This window comes from Danio aesculapii, chromosome 9 (assembly GCF_903798145.1).
Source record: "Danio aesculapii chromosome 9, fDanAes4.1, whole genome shotgun sequence".
Classification (NCBI taxonomy): Eukaryota; Metazoa; Chordata; class Actinopteri; order Cypriniformes; family Danionidae; genus Danio; species Danio aesculapii.
The window spans coordinates 11,246,021-11,265,652 of record NC_079443.1 but is presented as its reverse complement, the minus strand read 5'-3'; the positions used below and the strand labels follow the sequence as shown (position 1 = coordinate 11,265,652).

Genomic DNA, 19,632 nt, shown 5'->3' with positions numbered 1-19,632 from the left:
CATTTATAAAAGTACCTGTGCATTTGTGGACAGTTTAGATATCACCATATGATGCCAGTTTTGATCTTTAAATATTATATCAGCCTTAGAAATGTCTTACTACTTGACTGCTTTTTCAAACAACAGGATCATATAAAATTTCCATCCTAATATTTAGAGCATTGTTTTTCACTGTTTTGTTTTCTGTGCCATTATTGATTGTTCATAGACACGCAGTGAGCGCAGATTGCTGCTAGTGTTTCAGATGTTCTTTTTTAGAGTTTCACTGTGTGTTTGAATATTTGACCTGTGGCTGATAAGAGTATGGTGATTGGCGTTATCCTTCCTCACGCTCCTGTCTCTCTGTCCCACAGATGTGTGGTCTGCTGGCTGTGTGCTGGCTGAACTGCTGCTCGGACAGCCCATTTTCCCAGGTGACAGCGGCGTGGATCAGCTGGTGGAGATAATCAAGGTACTGCCCTCTGTTTGTCTCAAAGCATCTCACTGCTTTGGGAGTTTGTCGAAGGAACAATTACTGCATCAGATTCTGAGGATGACTAGTTCTGTGCATGTTTTATGGGGGTTTCTTCAATTTGAGGCAGGTTTGGTGGGTTTTAGAAGGTAAATTCTCAAAACCTTTCTTAGCATGGAATGTGTAATTGTGAAAATATAGCCTTTTTCCGTACATTAAAAGTACACCCCACTCCCCTATTTTGGAAATAGGCTCATTTGATAAGTTCCCTAGAGTTAAACTGTTCAGTTTTACCATTTTTAATCCGTTCAGCTGATCATTTGGTCTGGCAGAAGCACTTTTAGCATAGTTAATTGAATCTGATTAGAAAACTAGCATCTTGCTCAAAAAAAAGTTGATAAACTTTACTTAAAATGTAACTTTTTGTGTGTTGTTTCATGTGTTTTACACATTGTTATGGTTAGACTCATTTTAGATGATTCCTTTTCACACTTGCTGACAACAAATGAAGTCACGAGGCTGTACTTGTCAACTAAGGCAAGCATGCCTGGAAAATGTATATTTCAAGAGATTGGCTATAAAATGATGATTTCCAATTGTGTCTGTTTAAAGTAGATGACAGAAAAGCTAAAACCTTGTGGTGCCTGTAACTTAGCCCGTCCCACTAATCATGCAGGTCCAAAAGTGATATATAGCTATAATTTTAGCTAGCTAGTTATAATTAAAATAAACGATTAAAGTGTAGCCTGTTATGCAGTGAAAGTGACCACTGAGAGAACCGAGAGAGTATAAACGGAGGTCGGAGCCAGCTCCAAGTTGGTGGGACTTGAGCTCCAAGTGGGCTGTACACACCTGGAGCTTTTAATTTTTTTATGTCTTGTGCATGACACAGAGTCCAATATTGTGCTTTATGAATGTCTACACCAATGATTTCAAACTCAATTCTTGGAGCGCCTCAGCTTGGCATAGTTTAGCTCCAACCACCTCCAACTCACACCTGCTTAATAGTCTATAGTAGCCTTGTTATAGTAGCCTGTTTTTTTGTAGTAGCCTGTGTTTTCTTAATATCTGCTCCACGTACATCACCTAAACCAACCTACTTGTGGCGTAAGTCCCTCCCACTTGGAGGTCACCCAACCTACTTGCGGTGAAATCCCTCCCACTTTGAGGTCTCTAGGATGCAGCGATACCTATTTGAATAATGCAGCTGATTAGGTTGTGAGGTAATTACTGTTAAGTCTTGACAATTGTTTCTCTCCAGTTCATTATATATTGTGTGTTTGTGTACAGATTTTTTTTAAAACCCATCAGCCAATCTCTATGTCTTGTGAGAGCAATTTTAGCTTAGCTTAGCATAATGAGCATAATTAGCATAATTTTCCTATTTAAAGCTTGACTCTTCTGAAGTTAGATCATGTACTAAGACTTACAGAAAATTGAAAGTTGCTATTTTCTAAGTTGATATGGCTAGGAACTATACTCTCTTTCTGGCATAATAACCAAAGAACTTTGCTTGTGTACCATGATCGCAGCAGGCGCAATGATATTACAGTAGTCTTGACAATTTATTAGCCTCCAGTTCATTATAGGTGGGAATTCAACTTTTGACATTTGGTTTAGAGTGAGAACCCTGTACATTAAAGATATTTAAAATTAAAGAATCAAAGTTCCATGACTTTAAAACAATGTGCTATAGCTAAACCACTGTCTGCATATTATGTGTGTTTGTGTTGACAGGTGTTGGGAACCCCCACACGAGAGCAGATACGGGAAATGAACCCAAACTACACCGAGTTCAAATTCCCGCAGATTAAGGCCCATCCATGGACTAAGGTGAGTAAACAGGTACAGGCCAACAGTTCTACTACTTCTAGCACAGCCGTCTTCCACCTCCAGCCCTCATCCCGCCTCCATCTTAGTCACCTCACAGTGCGATGTACTCCACCAAACCACATTTATTCCTGTCAGGATTGTGTCTGTCTGTAGTCATCAGTATTTGTGATCAGTGACCTTAAACAAGTTCTGTTCCGAAAGCCTAGTGAGCTGCCTATGTAGGATGCCTCTTCAGAAAGGTAGCCAGAATAATTATGCTTAGAGATGCACCAATGCTACAATTCTCAGCTCATTCTGATGGACATTTATTCTGTTTTTCAGTAATATTTGGCAATACTGGCCAAATACTATTATTATTTTTAAAATAATGATAATTCATAATAATTGACTTGATGATAACATGATAAATTAATCATTTTTGAAGGAAATGGAATTTTCTCCATTTCAAAAAGTTGCGTCTGATTTTCTGAAATTCTGAAGATTTCATTAAAGAAAAAGTAAAAAATTACTTTGTTTTTTTAAAATATGCTCATTTTACAAGTCTCCTAGAGTTAAACAGTTCAGTTTTACCATTTTTGTAACCATTCAGCCCAGCTTTATGTCTTGCGGGAGCACTATTAGCTTAGCTTAGCATAGCATATCATATATCACTGAATCAGATTTGACCATTAGCATCTCAGTCAAAATTTGAACTTTTTTTGATATTATAAAAAAACTTGACTGTTCTTGTACTAAGAAAAGTGAAAAATGTTTGCTAAATAATATACATTTTTTCGGTCAATATGATTAGTAGCTTTACTCTTGTTCTGGCATAATAATCACAGAACGTTGCTGCGGTACCATGGCTGCAGCAGGCACAATTATATTACACTCAACTGTTACCTAGTTACCTATCTGGGGACTATTTTCCGGTCCTGTATAATGCTATTACGCCTGGTGCAGGCATGTTACGGCAGCAAAGTCCCTTAAATATTAAGCCAGAATCAGAGTATAGTTCCTAGCCATATCAGCCTAGAAAATAGCAGCTTTTCATTTTACGTTGATCTTAGTACACAATACAACTACAGAAGAATCACACTTTAAATATGAAGATTAAAGAAAATCTATTTGTATTTTTTGAGTGAGATGCTAATGGTCTAATCTAATTTAATGCTTTATGCTATGCTAAATATGCTCCCACTAGACTCTGGCTGAATAGATTCAAAAATGGTTAAACCCAAGAGTTTAAACTCTAGGAGTTGTAAAATTAGTGGAGTGTTCATTTAAGATTTCTTGTATTTTATTAATTAAAGTTTATATCAACTAAATTGTAAAAGAAAGTATCTCTTTATAATCAAATTAGCTGTTTTAGAAGGGTATAGTAAAAGCTCCACCAAGTTTTAGCTTGCTTTTATGTCGTCATCCTCAGTTATGTTTCCACATGAAGATCCTTATTAAATGTATGCGTTTTTACATACATTTAAAAATTGGTGGAAGGAAACATAGCTTTTGTCACCCAATACAAAGTAATTGCAAATAAGAGACATGGTCTCTTATCCTTTTGATAATTTAGTGATTGATAATTTGATTATGTAATGATTTTATTGCTATTGCTTTTATTGGGTGTTTTTTCAGAATTTTCAAGACTTCAGATTCATTAGAGTTTCATTAGAGCTACAAAAAACGAACATACACAGTGATCTACACTAATATGTGTTTATACCTGTTTCTAAATCATAATCTATGCGTGACAGCTCTCTCTGATGCACAATGGCTGAATTTGATCGATTTAGTTGTTAATTCCAGAATAACGCACTTCACTTTCATACTGTAAAGGACTTTGTGAATAAGTGAACAATTTCATTAAGCAGTGGTTTCGGAACAGAACAGTGGTCATCCAGTGATGTCACATCTTCATATCCATTTGAAGTGAATGAGCTCACCAGACATTACATTGCTGACTTCATTACACTTTATTGTTGTTTAGTGTGGTCTAGAATGTGTATTTATGTTGTGCTTGTGATATACACTATCATACAGAAGTTTGGGGTCATGCACTAAATTGACAAAAATGGACATTTATAATGCATTTATAATATTACAAAAATGCAATGATCCTGAAAATTATATTTTGAAATCAAATATTTCTTATTTTGACAAGTTTTACAGTCCAGGATGATGACTATAAGATATTTCTTTAGTAAAACAAATGGGAAAAAATGTATGGACCCCAAACTTTTGAAAACAGTGTGGATTTTGCCTTGAAACTGAAATCTTGTACATCAAACTTTGCTGAGTCATTTTTAAAAGCAGTTCAATTACAGTATACTGGATGGACATGGTTCAGCTGGTAATGCATCTTAAATCTCTTCTTTTCTTTGTGTATGATTAAAATGGAGTTTATTTTACGTTTACAGTCATTTTATTTATTGACATTTATGCTCAAACATTTATACTAAAAGTCCTGTGCAAATATGAAAAAGCAATAAATCTGGTCAACATTTCATATTGTAAAAACACCTCAGGTATATGAGCAGGAGCTCTCAGGTGCCCTCTGGTGGTCATTTTGTATAAAGTACAGCACTGGGCTTCTGGGTGTGTTTAGTCTTATCTTGCTTCCAATCAAAGCCTCCCTTCAGCACAGGATATGACCACCATATGTGACGCAAATACCTCCAAAGACACAGATTCCTTCCTGTTTCTCCATTGGTTTATGTGTTTATTGTGAAATTTTATTTAGGATTATCCATGTTCTTATAGATGATTGCATCCTTATTTCCTAGGAAAAGATAAACAGTAACATAATTAGTCATGAAGCGACTTTAGACAGTGCAAGCTGCCACAACGGTAACCTGGGGCCTCATTTTTGAGGATTAATGTATAATCATCTTGAATTAAATAGTAAGATCATTTCCTAATTCATAGATGATTCAGTTTTCTTTTGAGTGATTCACAAAACAAGCATGGGCATACAAAATATTACTAAAGGCATGCAACTTTGCTAAAGTGAAAAACTTAGCTTTTTTTGTTCAGATGTTATTTGTCATTTAATGTGTAAAGTACAGTGCTCAGCATAAATGAGTACACCCCATTTTTAATATTAATATTTTTATTCATTTTTTCAGTCATTATAGCCACAAATATTTAGTACATTTAAACAAAAGAGTTTTGGTACAGTTATAACCTTTAAAATAAGAGTTTGGTCACGAAACATCTTTTGTATTAGAAAGATAAAACATGTAAATTTAAACAACTTACTTCATCAAAACTATATTTGACATTTATTTAAGTTTCTCATGATATTTCCTGTTTATTAAAGTTTTGTTTACTAACATATTTTAACCAGGTAAGTCAATTTACTATTTATAGTTTATTAAAATGTTATTTTGTTATTTTTTCCTAACATATTAATTTTAATCTTAAGTGATCCGAGTGATTTTAAGTAACCTTTTGTATATGTTTTGTTTTACTAATGTTTATGAGCATATATATTATTGTAAAGTATCCTGGAGAAAATATTGATATAAAAGTGAGATCTAGGAGGGGTGAATTAATTTATGCTGAGTGCTGTGTCTGTTTTTGGAATGTTTTGAACATCAAAACACAAAAGTTGTTGAGTTATTGTTAGGGTATACCTTGAACAAAGTAAGGGTCGGTTTACACCTGGGGCCCATTTCAGAAAAGAGGTTAAGTGAAAACTCAGAGTATTTTAACCCTGAAATGAGAGAAACTCTGGGTTTTCTGTTTTAAAAATAGCAGGTTTGTTAAACTCGAGAAAGCTGGGTAAGTCAAGCATGTTTCTGAAAGAAAGGTAACTTTAACTCAAAGTCAGTTACTGTGGTAACTTACTCTGTGAACATAACCCGGTCAGGAGCAGGTTTTATTCTTTAAACTCTGAGTTTCTGTCGGTCTCCTGCCCTTTTTTAAAGACTAAGCGGTATTTCTCGCCTTAGCCTTACGTTTCCACCCATCTATTTTAATGCTCATTTTGGATATGTGAATAAAAAATGATTTGTGGAAACGTCATGATGCACATAACTTTTCAATAATACGCATAAAAAAACATGTGCATAACTGAGTAAGATAAACTTTCATTCAATAGAAAAGATGTGCATAAACTACGATGTAAACACTTTTACTGAACAAATTACAGCATGTGCTTTAAAAAAAGGTTTATATATAAGAGATCATATGATGATGAAAATATGTGTGAATGGACAAACCAGCAGGCTGAGCACACTGTAACACATCTTAAATGTTGTTTTGGTTATTCATTCTAAAACGCCTTAAACGTTTCAGTATTAATGTTATTATATTATTAATGACCTCCAGAGCGCCTGGAGCTTGTCAAGAGCATCTGTTCTGCGCGTCTCATGGCTTCATGTGTTCATAGTGTGTCAGCATTGTCTTCTAAGGCGCAAGTACATTTATTAAATAAAGAAAATATTAACATAGCTTTTTCTACCGCAGTAAATTCTGTTTTTACTGTTGATATTTGGCGCCCGTTTAATCAGGAAGTGTTGATTTTGTTCTTTTTGACTCGTTGGATGGAAATGCTGCTTTATTCGCACATCTTTTATGCGTTATTCTATGGAATAAAATCACTGTCAAAAATATTTCATGCGAAAATAAAATTCATGCATCCGTAATTATAAAATTGTAAAGGAAAACGGAACGTACTCGTAATTTTACGAGGGTACAATTTCAAAATCTGCGATTAGAACAGACATTTTCTTTGTCTGTTTGTATACGACTGATAATTTTACGATCTGTGTACTTTACACACACAAATTACAGTTTCTCCACTGACACGAAGTCCTTATTACGAGTACGAATCAAACAGCGACACTTCACTGTCAAAATTACTTCACCGCTGTCACAGGCATTAATAAACAAGCGAGAGTCATCAATCACAACGGCGCGCCTGCTCGGCACTCGAGCTCCACACACACTGTCTCGGGCAAGATTTCTGTTATTCCCTCTTTGAGAAATGTCCGTCATGAGCTGTAATAAAGGTTGAGACTTAATGAGGTCCATTTTTGCTGTGTTTCTTGGACATTTTACAGAATCAAAATTAAGAACTTATCTTAAATTCACTGACCTTTGACAGGGACATGTACTGTTACTAGATTAAAAAAGGCAGAAACACTCAAGTGCACTTTTAAATCTATTAAAACTGATCAATGTGTATAAAAGTGGGAACGTGTAAAAATTTTATAAACGTCACACATAACAATACTTTTTTTGAGAATTTTATTTTACTGTAATATTTAAATATTTTAAATTTTAAATTTCGCATTAACTTGAGCAGCTGTTTTCCCACGCTAACTGTCTCTGTTTCACTCATGCAGTGGTGTTGCTTTTTTAAATATATGCTCATATTTGCTATAACTTTGCATGAGCACATCAAGGTCAGCTGGAGAAAGAAATGCTGATCTCTTTTTTAAGATGTTGCCATAGTCACTCGTAATATCTGCGCTCCATTGATAATGCCTTTTTATAGTTGCGGAGTGCGCGCTTAACTCTGAGTTGCTCTACTCAAAGTTGATAGACCTAATTCTAACCTAAACTCTTAGTTTTTAATATCTCTGTAAATCCACTCAGAGTTCAAGTTTAAACTCCGAGTTGGTTGAATCTCCTTACTGAAACAGGCCCCTGGTAACTTCATGCAATTTCTCTTATTCTGATTTGTGAAAACGGGTCCATTTACATTTGACCTCATACATGTGCCTTAAAAATATGAACTTAAGTCCTATTTGCAATTATAACTAGTTAAAATCCATTAAATCTTTAGATGCAATGCATTTTATTTGATTATTATTTTTTTAAGGAACGTAATCTTCATATTTTATTCGGCTTTTACAAATCTAGGCTACAGAAGGCTTTATACTTCACTCGTGTTCTTGTAAAGATTGAGCTCCATGATTAATATCATTACAATATAACATCTATTTTTGTCGTACAGATCCAATCTCTCAAACACATAACATTTTGCTTTTGTTTATGAATGAAGAGCTATATTTTTGTAGTATTTTCCATTGAAAAAGACTACTACTGGTGTTTTACCCGTCTATTGTTAATGCTGCCATTTGATATTAATTTCAAGAGACATTTCTCTCTCTCTCTCTCTCTCTCTCTCTCTCTCTCTCTCTCTCTCTCTCTCTCTCTCTCTCTCTCTCTCTCTCTCTATATATATATATATATATATATATATATATATATATATATATATATAGATAGATAGATAGATAGATAGATAGATACTGTAGATAGATAGATACTGTAGATAGATTAATTGATTGATTCTGCATGTGTTGTTTCTAAATTAGTTGAATTCCTCCTCAGGTGTTCCGGCCACGCACTCCTCCTGAAGCCATTGCCTTGTGCTCCCGGCTGCTGGAATACACACCGACCGCTCGACTGACTCCTCTCGAGGCCTGCGCTCATTCCTTCTTCGATGAACTGCGGGAACCAAATGTCAAACTTCCAAATGGACGCGAGAAGCCTTCCTTATTCAACTTTACAACTCAAGGTGTAGCATCAACAATTAAACAGCACTTGGGAAACATTTGAAAAATGATACAAATTTTACTGGAGGACGAATACATTTGGCTTAAACTGTATACAACAACTTTAAGACAATCAGTTTCTTAGTAGTGTTTGTTTTTTATTATTATTTAGAGCTGTCAAGTAACCCTACCCTGGCCTCCATCTTAATCCCCACTCATGCACGTAACCAGGCAGGAGCTTCAACTCCCACCAACCCCTCTGCCACTTCAGGTCAGTGTGTGTTTAAGATCCTTTTTGTGCTCATCTGATGTCGAATATTTTGCATGTACAGTGTTTGTACACTTAACGGGCACTTTATCAAGTTCTTTTTGCTAATAACATATTGGAGTCACTTTGCCTTCAGAATTACCTTAATACTTCAATTGAATTCAAGTTTGTATAGTGCTTTTCACAATAAATATTGTTTCAAAGCAGCTTTACAAAAGGTGCACATTATTGGATTACAATCAAATTGAAAAAGTTCAGATCATTATCATAACTTTATTAGTTATTAATAGTTTTTATTAGCTAACTTTATTAGTTAGCTAATAACTTTAACTAATTAACTAGTAACTAATACACAGCAAAGTCCTCTGAGCATCTTTACTCAGATCAGTGTATTTGGTCCCTTTCTAAGTAAAAGTTACTTAACAGGAGAGTTAAAGTTAATGAGACAGTGAAGGGACAAATTAAGCGATGGTTGAGCACTGATGATGAACACCTGCTGCTAATAAGCAAAAACAGAAGAAAAACACAAAACTACATCTACCTTCAGTCACAACCGTAGATGAAATAAACTGAAATAAAGCACATTGAATCTCTCAAAACCTCAGCAGAGGTTCATTAAGCAATTCAGGAACAGCAGCTTTACGTTTTACCAACCTGTTTGGCCTTATTTCTGCCAAAATTCCATATAGTGATATTAAAGAGAATGAACTGATTAAGTAATTTTTTTATAACAACAATAAAAAACTACACCACTATTTTGTGTTTTAAGATGTCACCATTGAGAAGAACAGTAGTTGCTTTAGTTGGGATTTGATTTGTAATGTTTGTCTTTTTGCCTGACAAATAGTGTGTTATGGCAAGCAATGCATAAGAGACCAAATGTTACTAGGATAATTAATTCTGTGGTGATTTAGTTACTAGACAAACCAGTAAGATTGATTTTGATCTATAAAGTTTGAATGATGTTTTATCACGAAAGTAACGCTGCGTATCAAGAGAATTGAACACTCAAAACACACAGACAAAATAATCAGTGTATGCTTCACAACGATGTTTTTTTTTTTGCAGTGCATCCTGGGATCTATGGATGAATGTTGTATGATTCCCCTTGCATGAACTGCAGCAAAACATCGCTAACCATTGTTTAGATGCATAAGCTGATTCTTGATGTCTGTCTCTAAATTGATTCAGATGCTCAATGTGTTTTAAATTCTTTTTATAAAATCACAGTTGAGGTCCATTCTCTTGAAAAACACAGCGTTTTGTCTCTTGAATGATAAACCATCCTTTCAACATAATTTGCAAAGCTAACATTATGCAAAGTAAACTTATAAACATCAAGAATCAACACAGGAACATTTTAATCTGATCATATTCACCCTCTTTATACTAGTCATAATTCATAATAAGCAAAGAAACCCTAACATTAGAAATCAAGTCAAAGAGCCCAAGTAAATCAACTACTGTTTTCAACAATGGTGACATCACAAAATAAAAATTTTCCTTTGTTGTTTTATTTTATAATTTTTTTTTGTAAAACGTAAATAACTAAAACTAAGTTAATTCTTAATAAATCACTGAGTTGAAGAGGTTAGTTAAACAGGTCAGTAATAAGTAGGCCCACAAAGAATGCACGCGCAGAATTTGGCAGATTTTCAGCCCATCATTGATTCTGTTTATTTACTTGTGTAAATGTGTGTAAATTCATATTTATTCAGTTTTAAAATTAATCTCATTAATATTATTGACTAATATGCAAATATTTATATGATTTATTTACAATATAGTTTGTAAAGTCATATTTTCTGTCTTTTAGTAGATATATTATATGAGAGACTTGCTTTGTTTACCAAATAAGTGGATCCAATTGGATTTGCATTGTAAACAGTAGATACAAGTTAAAAAGGTATTACTTTTTATTTCATATATTTAGGTTTTATTTATGATGCTCCCAAAATAATTCCGCATAAATCTGCAGATTTAGCAAAAAATGTCCGCAGATTCCGTCTGGCCGTAGTAATAATGAATCTGCTGCTGCTGTTTGAAGTCAGCTGTATATTTGTGTTTCTCTTCTTTTACGGCTTATTAACAGCAGGTGTTCATCATCAGTGCTCAGTCATCACTTAATTAATTCTTTTACTGACTCATTAACTTTAACTCTGTTGCTGAGTAACTTTTACTCAATTTAGAGAGGGACCAAATACACTCTGAACAGAGTAAATTTTACTCTGGATTTTGCTGTGTAGCTTTTTTATTAACTGGAACTTCATAGCACAAAATTGATAAGGTGCTGGGAACATTTCTCAGGGATTTGAAACATATCCACATTGTAGCATCACACAGTTATTGGAAAATTGTCGGCTGCACAAGCATGATGTGAATCTCCAGTTCCACCAAATTACAAAGGTGGATCCATAGATGGCTCCAGGATTACATGTTTTTATGCCAGATTGACTTAACCGTCTGAATGTCATTGCAGTAATCACAGACCAGGCAATCTTTTCCAATCTTCAAATTATAGTGAGTGTGAACTGAAATCTTGGTTTGCTATTCTTATAGAGGTAGTTCACCCAAAAATGATTATTCCCTCATTATTTACTCACCTTCAAGCGGTTTCAAAACTTTAGAGGTTATTTTTCTGTTGAACACAAAAGTAGTTAGAATGTTAGAAACCTGAAACATTGAATTCCATTTAACATTTAAACCACACTGAACTGAACTAAACTGAACTTTAAAACTGAAAAAAAAAAAAAAAAGAAATTCACTGAAAACTGGGCTGACACTGTTTCAATGTACAGGGTGGGCCATTTATATGGATACACCTTAATAAAATGGGAATGGTTGGTGATATTGGTGTCCTGTTTGTGGCACATTAGTATATGTGAGGGGGCTTGTAAATAACTCATGAAAGAATAAAGTTACATTTAAAACCAAGCACACCATTGTTTTTCTTGTGAAATTCCCAATAAGTTTATTAAGGTGTATCCATATAAATGGCCCACCCTGTACTATAATCTTCTATGTAAAGTTGCTTTGACACAATCTTCATTGTTAAAGCACTATAGAAATAAAGATGAATTGATTTGAATTCCATAGTAGGAAAAAGAAATAATAATGGCATTTGACAAATACTCTGAAATAATGGTTACAGGATTTCTGCTTCATGCTCTGATGTGTCGTGTGTTCAGAGATGCTCTTCTGCAGACCTCTGTTGTTGTCTTTCTGTCAGCTCAAACCAGTCTGGTCTAGTGTTGTCAAAAGTATCGACTTCAGTAACAGTACATACTGAATTTTTAAAAATGTCTATTTCATGCTAACATTTGAGCACATTCTTAAACACCGCTGATTGGTCATTGTGTTCATGTGCTCAACAGAAACGACATCAGTTCACCGCACTTCACCGCTGTTCAACGAGTGCAAACACAAAAACACGGACACTGGAGCGTTTCAAAGTCACGTCGATCATCTGGTCTGTGTATGAGCTCATATACCTGTGATTTACTGATGGATCGACGGATTTACATGGCTTTAAAATGCTTTATGCCTGTGTATCTGTGTTTGTACTCAGTAAACAGCAGTACAGAGTGGTTGAGTGGTGACTTTTGAAGTTACCTAAATCTCTTTTCTTACAGAATTTGATGTTTAGAACTTCAGCAGATAGTCTTGACCACATCATTGAGTATATATTAACCCTCTACTGCACGCATTATAATAGATCTATAAAAATATATATTTGACTGTTTTTCTTTCCACATGGCAACAACGTCCAACAGTGGATCTAACTTAGAAATTTCAAATTTAGAACTCTCCTTATGATTAATAATGTTGTAGTTTGAAATGATTTAATTGGTGTTGCAGTACATACTTTCCATTATTCCAACAGCTTTCATGAATTCCATTCTTTTTGCTGAATTTTAATGAAAACAATCATAATATTGTATTATCATGTATACAGAAGGTATAAATATTTCCTTAAGTAAATATTATAAAAAATAAGTTACAAGTCTAGTATATTCAGATGTACCAGAATATTGTAGCTACTAGCTAATGTTTATATATTATACTATACACTATACTACCCCTGTCTTATCTGCCAACTTACCTGAACTGTCCTCATCATTGCTCTTATCAAATGTCCAATCTACATCATTCTCATTGTCACTAAAACCCATCTCATCCTCACTTTCATCTTCAGGAAGAGCCCCCGTTCAGTTCTTTTCTTTTTTCCACTTACCATAGAACATGGTGGTGCTCGCTAATACACTGTTCCCTGTATTTATATCTAATCAAAAGCATTGCCATTAAAATTTTATTTTATCAATAATGCAAAATCCCTTTAACATATGAATAATTAAACATTATGCTAATACTAGCATTCATGTTGTTATTGTTACAACTTAAAAGATCACAGCTGACCTTGCTAGCTAGCTAACCTATCCCAGTATTGCACATTCCACTATTGGACAGTGTTGCTATTTGGCAACACATACATTTGATCAATTTACAAAAAACTACTTTGATTAAAAAAATTTGAGTTGTGAATATGTCATCATAACTTACTGGAGGTGATGTTTCAGATTTTTTTGTGGATCTGACATGAGTTGATCCTTTGGTTTTATTATTTTTATTCATTTGCATTTAGCAACTACTCACAATAAACGCCAGTCTGTCAGAAATCGTGCCACAGAAAAAAGACTGCATGTCATTTGACTTAACCAAAGCACATCATTGGCTAAACTAAGGTCTTCTCTTTTCAAAAAATAAAAAATAAATAAAATAAATAGAACGTTGGTCTTAAAGAAACGTTGGTCTTAAACAGTGGCAGGGAAATAAACATAAATATCATGTTGCCATATGGAAACACCATGCGGTAGAGGGTTAAGTATTGAACAAATGAACTTAATAAAGTGTCAGTAAGTGTTTGTATTAGGTCTTTTATCACTAGATTATTTTAAATGAAAAACATGTTCATGATAAAAGAACTAAATAAATAGACAATTAGTATAATATTATTTTTATTAGCATTATTATTAATGTATATTTATATTTGTTTTAATAAAAACAAGTTTAGATTTGTCCACCTGTCGGGTTTTGGAGATGTATGCATCACTATATGGGGCAATAGGACCTGTGTTTTGATGTAACTTAGTTTTTTGACCACACTTCATTATAATTATTGTTCATTTATTCGTTTGCTGAAAATTAGAACTGAATTTAGAAATAGTTTTGAAACAAATCTTTGCGCTTAAACAAAATTAAATATGTAGGCTAATGGAAATCTTCAGTGGAGTGAGTTTCCACCATTTCCTTACTCCATGAAAGTAAAGGATTGAAGTAAAGAGTAAAAGTAAAGTAAAGAGGCCGGATGGAGGAGGCTCGTTCTTATCCTCATGCTGCAGATGATCTGTTTAACTGTTTTCTCACTAGTGAAGCATTAAGTTTTTCCACTTACAAAGTCCGCCATGTAAATAGCAAATGAGCCATGGCATGATGCAACTGCCTCTTAAAGGGAATTTGTTTAATGCACAGTATGCTCAAAACACACCCATAACTCATTAAGAAAATAAGCTCAACCCTGTTAGACCATGCGCCAGGGCGTAGAGCATATTATTCCATCCTTAATATAGCAAAAGTGGATTCGGACAAGCACTTAATGCATTTGTGCCATGCACTTGAGACTTTGCGCCTAGATTGTTAAAATAGAGCCCTAGATGTGACTGGAAAACCATCATCACTTTCCTGACCCTTATAACCATACATGCTATACTAATAAAGATGTTGTCTTTCCAGATGCCAACAGTGGAGATCGCAGCCAGACAACAACTGCAGCCTCTGCCTCCGCCTCTAACACCTCAACCTGAGAGCCCCAGCCAATCAGACCTGACCCTGCGTCTGAGGCCATGCCCACCCTACTGCTCACCAGCCTATTGGCAGGATTTGAGTCATGCGACCATCACTCTTATTGAGACTGCAAGAGCCAACTTTCATTTACGCCTTTTTCAAAACAAGTTCAAAATAATGTGCGGCAAAAGCCTCAGGTGTAATCCACCAGAGCAACAGAAACCAGGAGAGCAGCGAGGAGGGTTAAACCATTAATGCTGGTCTATGACCGGCCCAAAGTTTTGTTTTGATTTTTGTTTTTCATTCTCAGAGGACAATCTTGTAATGTAAGCAATCCGGTAGCCAGATCCATCCACTTCCGTTTGCATTCAGGCTCCCTTTTTTTTCCCTCACCTGGACTGTCTAGCTACACACTCTGTTCTGGGCCTCTGACAACCAAACGCATGACTTGAATTTGGTCAGGAGACCCTCATGTATACATATATAAATATAAAGCGTGTATATATATGTATATGTATTGGGTGAAAATGAAACTAGAGGATATATCGTATCTAATCGTATCCAACAAATGTAAAAAGCGCATGTTCCAGCCACAAAGCCATCAGAGGAATGCTCTGATCTTGCAGTTTTAAGTCAGCCCAGTATCTTTTATTTTGTTTTATATAAAGAAAAAGGACGGGCTATTGGGGAAGGGCAGACCTTTTGATCGACAGGTGAGACGTGCTGTCTCCATCTCTGTGTTCTTGTATGATATACACATACACAGTTTATATATTACTTTGCATTATGTAAAATAAATATATATAAATATATATATAGTTATATATAGATCTATATCTAGCATCATCGGTTCAGAATCCATCAGTGTGTCAGCACAAAATGATACAGTATGTTTTCTCTGCTGGAGCTTTTCTAGTAAGCGTTGTTTGGCTTTTTTCTGCTAAAACTACAGCTCACCTTCTGTCCTGACATCCTCCTGTTATTCATTGTCGTGTGCGCGTCAGTGTCATAAAGTTCAGATTCATTGGTCACAGCAAAACATGACGAAAAAGACATCACAGAGACTGCGTTTGTGTTGTTTTAACCACTACTTTTGTTTCCTCTCAGTATATTTAATGCAAAATGTACTTTTTTCTTTCCCGAAATGTCTTAATACGCAAAGTATAGCAGTATAAGAAAACGACAGACATGTATATACAGCACAGCACATATGCTCCTCACCAAATTCTGGCTTTTTAATTGTTTTATTTTGTATAATTTGCAAGTGTGTGTGTGAGTGAATGTGTACAAGCGTTTGTTCTGGCTGTGTACATAAATATATGCTGACCTGAGAACTGTTAATGAGCAAAAACAAAGACGAGGGATTAAACGAAAAACGGATCAAAGAAGAAGAAATCAAAGGATATATATGTAAAAACATTAAAAAAAAAACAAATCAGTTTGTTGGATACTGTAGACAAGGAGCTTTCTCCAGCCATATAGTTCAATCTTCTCTGTACAGTAGGTGCCAGCGATATTATTGTAATTATGAACTAGTAATGTATAGTGTATCTATAGTTTGGAGTGCCTTTGCCACCATACACTTCCTGTCCTTAGACTACACCTACTCAAGATAAACCACGCCCCCTCCCTTCTCATGCAGGTGCTGTTGATTGGTCAAATCTGTATGACTGACAGCCAATGCCATTTCCTGTCTATGTTTTTTTGATTTGTGATTCAACTGTTGGCACAAAGATGTTTTTGTGAGTGTGTGTGTGGAGGAAGTGGAGATGTCATGTTCCTGTGGAGCCGCTCACAATGCATGTTTTTACACTTGTTCCACTACCAAAGTGAAGCAACTTCTGAGCGTGTTGTGACGTAACTGCGACATCCCAGGGGCAATAATGATTTCTTTGTGTGTGTTTGGCTGGATGAGCAGCTGACAGTACGCAGTAGAGATGTCACGTAGCACCCGCAGGACCCTCGTCCCCCGAACCCTCAATGTAAAGCTTGCTTGTAACATACGCGTTCATAGATGTGTTGCTTTCCACGAATGGTGTGACCACTTTCTCGTGACTAAAGTTAGAGTAAAACTGTAAAGACACAAGGGGTAAAAAAAAAAACGATTACCAAAAATAAAAAGACAAAAAACAAATGTGGGCTAAATACAGACTATCGCATTACATACACTTATTGGGGGGAAAAAGTTGTCTTGGTTTAAAATGAAATAAAAAATGGAAAAAATACAACCTGTATAACATTAATATTACTTGAATGCCTCTGTTTGTGACTGAAATTTTTATTTTATTTTAAATATATTCTTTTTTTTCTGTGAAGGTATGCTAAATGTCTCCTCTCCTTGTAAATATGTCCGTTTTGGTCCTTGGTGTGACTTGGATTCAGAGACTAGTTACCTGGTACTGTAATTTGCATTAAATAAAGAGTAGGATAGCTTGGAAATGACCCTGCCTTTGCCTTGAGTCCTTCTTTTTCCTGCTGGAATTAATTAAAAAAGTATAATAATTTAATGTGTTTTATGTCAAAGTATCTGATAAATCGTCATCTTAGAATTATAAGGTTCTATCTGACATTTTTGTCAAAATTTAGTTATTGACATATTCTTATTAAATGACAACTTATTTATATTATGGGATGTTTTTTTATAAATTGTTTACATTTTAAGACTTAAAAAAAAAAATAATGTTACACACACACACTGTTTGCTATGGAATGCAAAACCTTTGAAGCTCAATATCTCAAAATCATTACGCAGATATTCATTCATTTTCTTTTCGGCTTAGTCCCTTTATTAATCTGGGGTCGCCACAGCGGAATGAACCACCAACTCATCCAGCATCTGTTTTATGCAGCGGTTGCCCTTCCAGCTGCAACATATCACTGGGAAACACATACACACTCATTCACACATACATACACTACAGACAATTTAGCCTACCCAATTAACCTGTACCACGTCTTTGGACTGTGGGGGAAACCAGAGCACCCGGAGGAAACCCACACGAACGCAGGGAGAACATGCAAACTCCATACAGAAACGCCAACTGTGTCGAAATGCATTAAAATATAGGTCTCAAACTCAATTCCTGGAGGGCCGCAGCTCTGCACAGTTTTGCTCCAACCATATCAAACACAGCTGATCTAACTAATCGAGGTGTTTAAAAGAGTCCTGAACACCTTCATTATTTGGATTTCAGCTGTGTTTGATAGGGTTGGAGCAAAACTTTGCAGAGCTGCGGCCCTCCAGGAATTGAGTTTGAGACCTATGCTTTAAAATATTAATGAAGACACAAATATCAGATTTTGCGCACGATTCAACAATGAGGTCTATAAGGTTTATGAAAAATAAATAGGCTACTTTCATTACACTCAGCAGATGCAATTAACTGATTAGAAGTGACAGTAAAACATTTATTTTTACAATATTTATATTCTGTTTCTTTAACTTTAGACATTTTATGTCTCCATCCAATTAAAATTAGCAAAGGTCATTTTTATATACATAAAATGCTAATTAATTTTAATGCTAGATGTTTTAAAAATGTTTGATCATTGAGGTTAACTGATAAGTAAAGTACATTTTGTTTTATAAACACCTAGGCTGTTGTATAAAGCTGCTGTCGTACTGCACTTTTTGCCCCAAAGACTTTTCAGTTCAATTCACCTTTATTTCTATAGCGCTTTTACAGTGTAGATTGTGTCAAAGCAGCTGCACATGGAAGATCATAGTAAGTAGAAACTTCCATTCATATGCAAGCGTATGTGACAAACCAGAAACATAAGCTTGTGCAACAAGTCTCGCAGTTTGCTGCATTGCAAAGTTCAAGCTTTGTGAACTCTGATCTGCAAAATCACATCACATGATTGCGTGAGACCAATTGAAGATTATAACCTGACCTCTCGACAGAAATTTAAAATATGGACCAATCACTTGCTTTTTTTATTGACTGATCCCATATTTTACAGTCTATGGTCTGATCATCTTGTTGAATGATGGTAAAGTCTAGATTGGAGACGCAGCCGCGTGGAAGTGCGATATGCATATCAATATAGCAACATTTTTTATGACTTAAAAATATTTAATATTTTTACAGTACTGTGACGGTTGGGTTTAGGGTTGGAGTGGGGGTAGGCATTAATAAAATACATTTTATTGGGTAATTTAATAGATAGCATAAATAATATTCTAATATTAAACTACTGTTTTTACATTACTGTGATGGTTGGGTTTAGGGTTGGGGTAGGGGTAAACGTTAATAATAAAATGCAATGAATGGGAAATTTAATAATGTAAATAATTGTTGTTAACTTCTGGCGCAACCATATCCGATCTAGCAACAATTTATTTACGCAGTCCGCTGTGTTTCAAAGTTCAAACTTGGTGATCACATGACTGCGTGAACCCAATTGAAGATCAAAACCTGACCTCTCTAGACAGAAATTTAAAATATGGACCAATCACTCGCTTTTTTTAATGTCTGATCATCTTCTTGAATGATGGTAAAGTCTAGATTGGATACGCGGCTGGTTGGAAGTGCGATATGCATATCAATATAGCAGCATTTTTTAATGACATTTTATAACAATAATTTATATTTTTACAGTACTGTGACGGTTGGGTTTAGGGTAGGCATTAATAAAATACAATTTATTGGGTAATTTAAAACCAATAATACAAATTAATACTAATTGCATTTCAAAGTTCAAACTTGGTGATCACGTGACTGCGTGAGACCAATTGAAGATCAAAACAT

The 19,632-nt window shown here is 34.9% G+C and overlaps 1 protein-coding gene across 2 annotated transcripts in view; it reads left to right on the top strand.

The window, feature by feature from the left end:
• Positions 1 to 17,323, top strand: part of gsk3ba (glycogen synthase kinase 3 beta, genome duplicate a) — a 107,122-nt gene extending 89,799 nt beyond the window's left edge. The window contains exons 7-11 of one of the 2 annotated variants that reach the window (XM_056464785.1): positions 354 to 451; positions 2,189 to 2,296; positions 8,609 to 8,795; positions 8,945 to 9,043; positions 14,831 to 17,323. In XM_056464785.1, coding sequence (XP_056320760.1) covers positions 354 to 451; positions 2,189 to 2,296; positions 8,609 to 8,795; positions 8,945 to 9,043; positions 14,831 to 14,901 — 563 coding nt within the window. In that variant the 3' untranslated portion in view covers positions 14,902 to 17,323. The remainder of the gene's footprint in view (positions 1 to 353; positions 452 to 2,188; positions 2,297 to 8,608; positions 8,796 to 8,944; positions 9,044 to 14,830) is intronic. The other variant, XM_056464786.1, reaches the window with a different exon arrangement.
• The last annotated feature ends 2,309 nt before the right edge of the window (positions 17,324 to 19,632 follow it).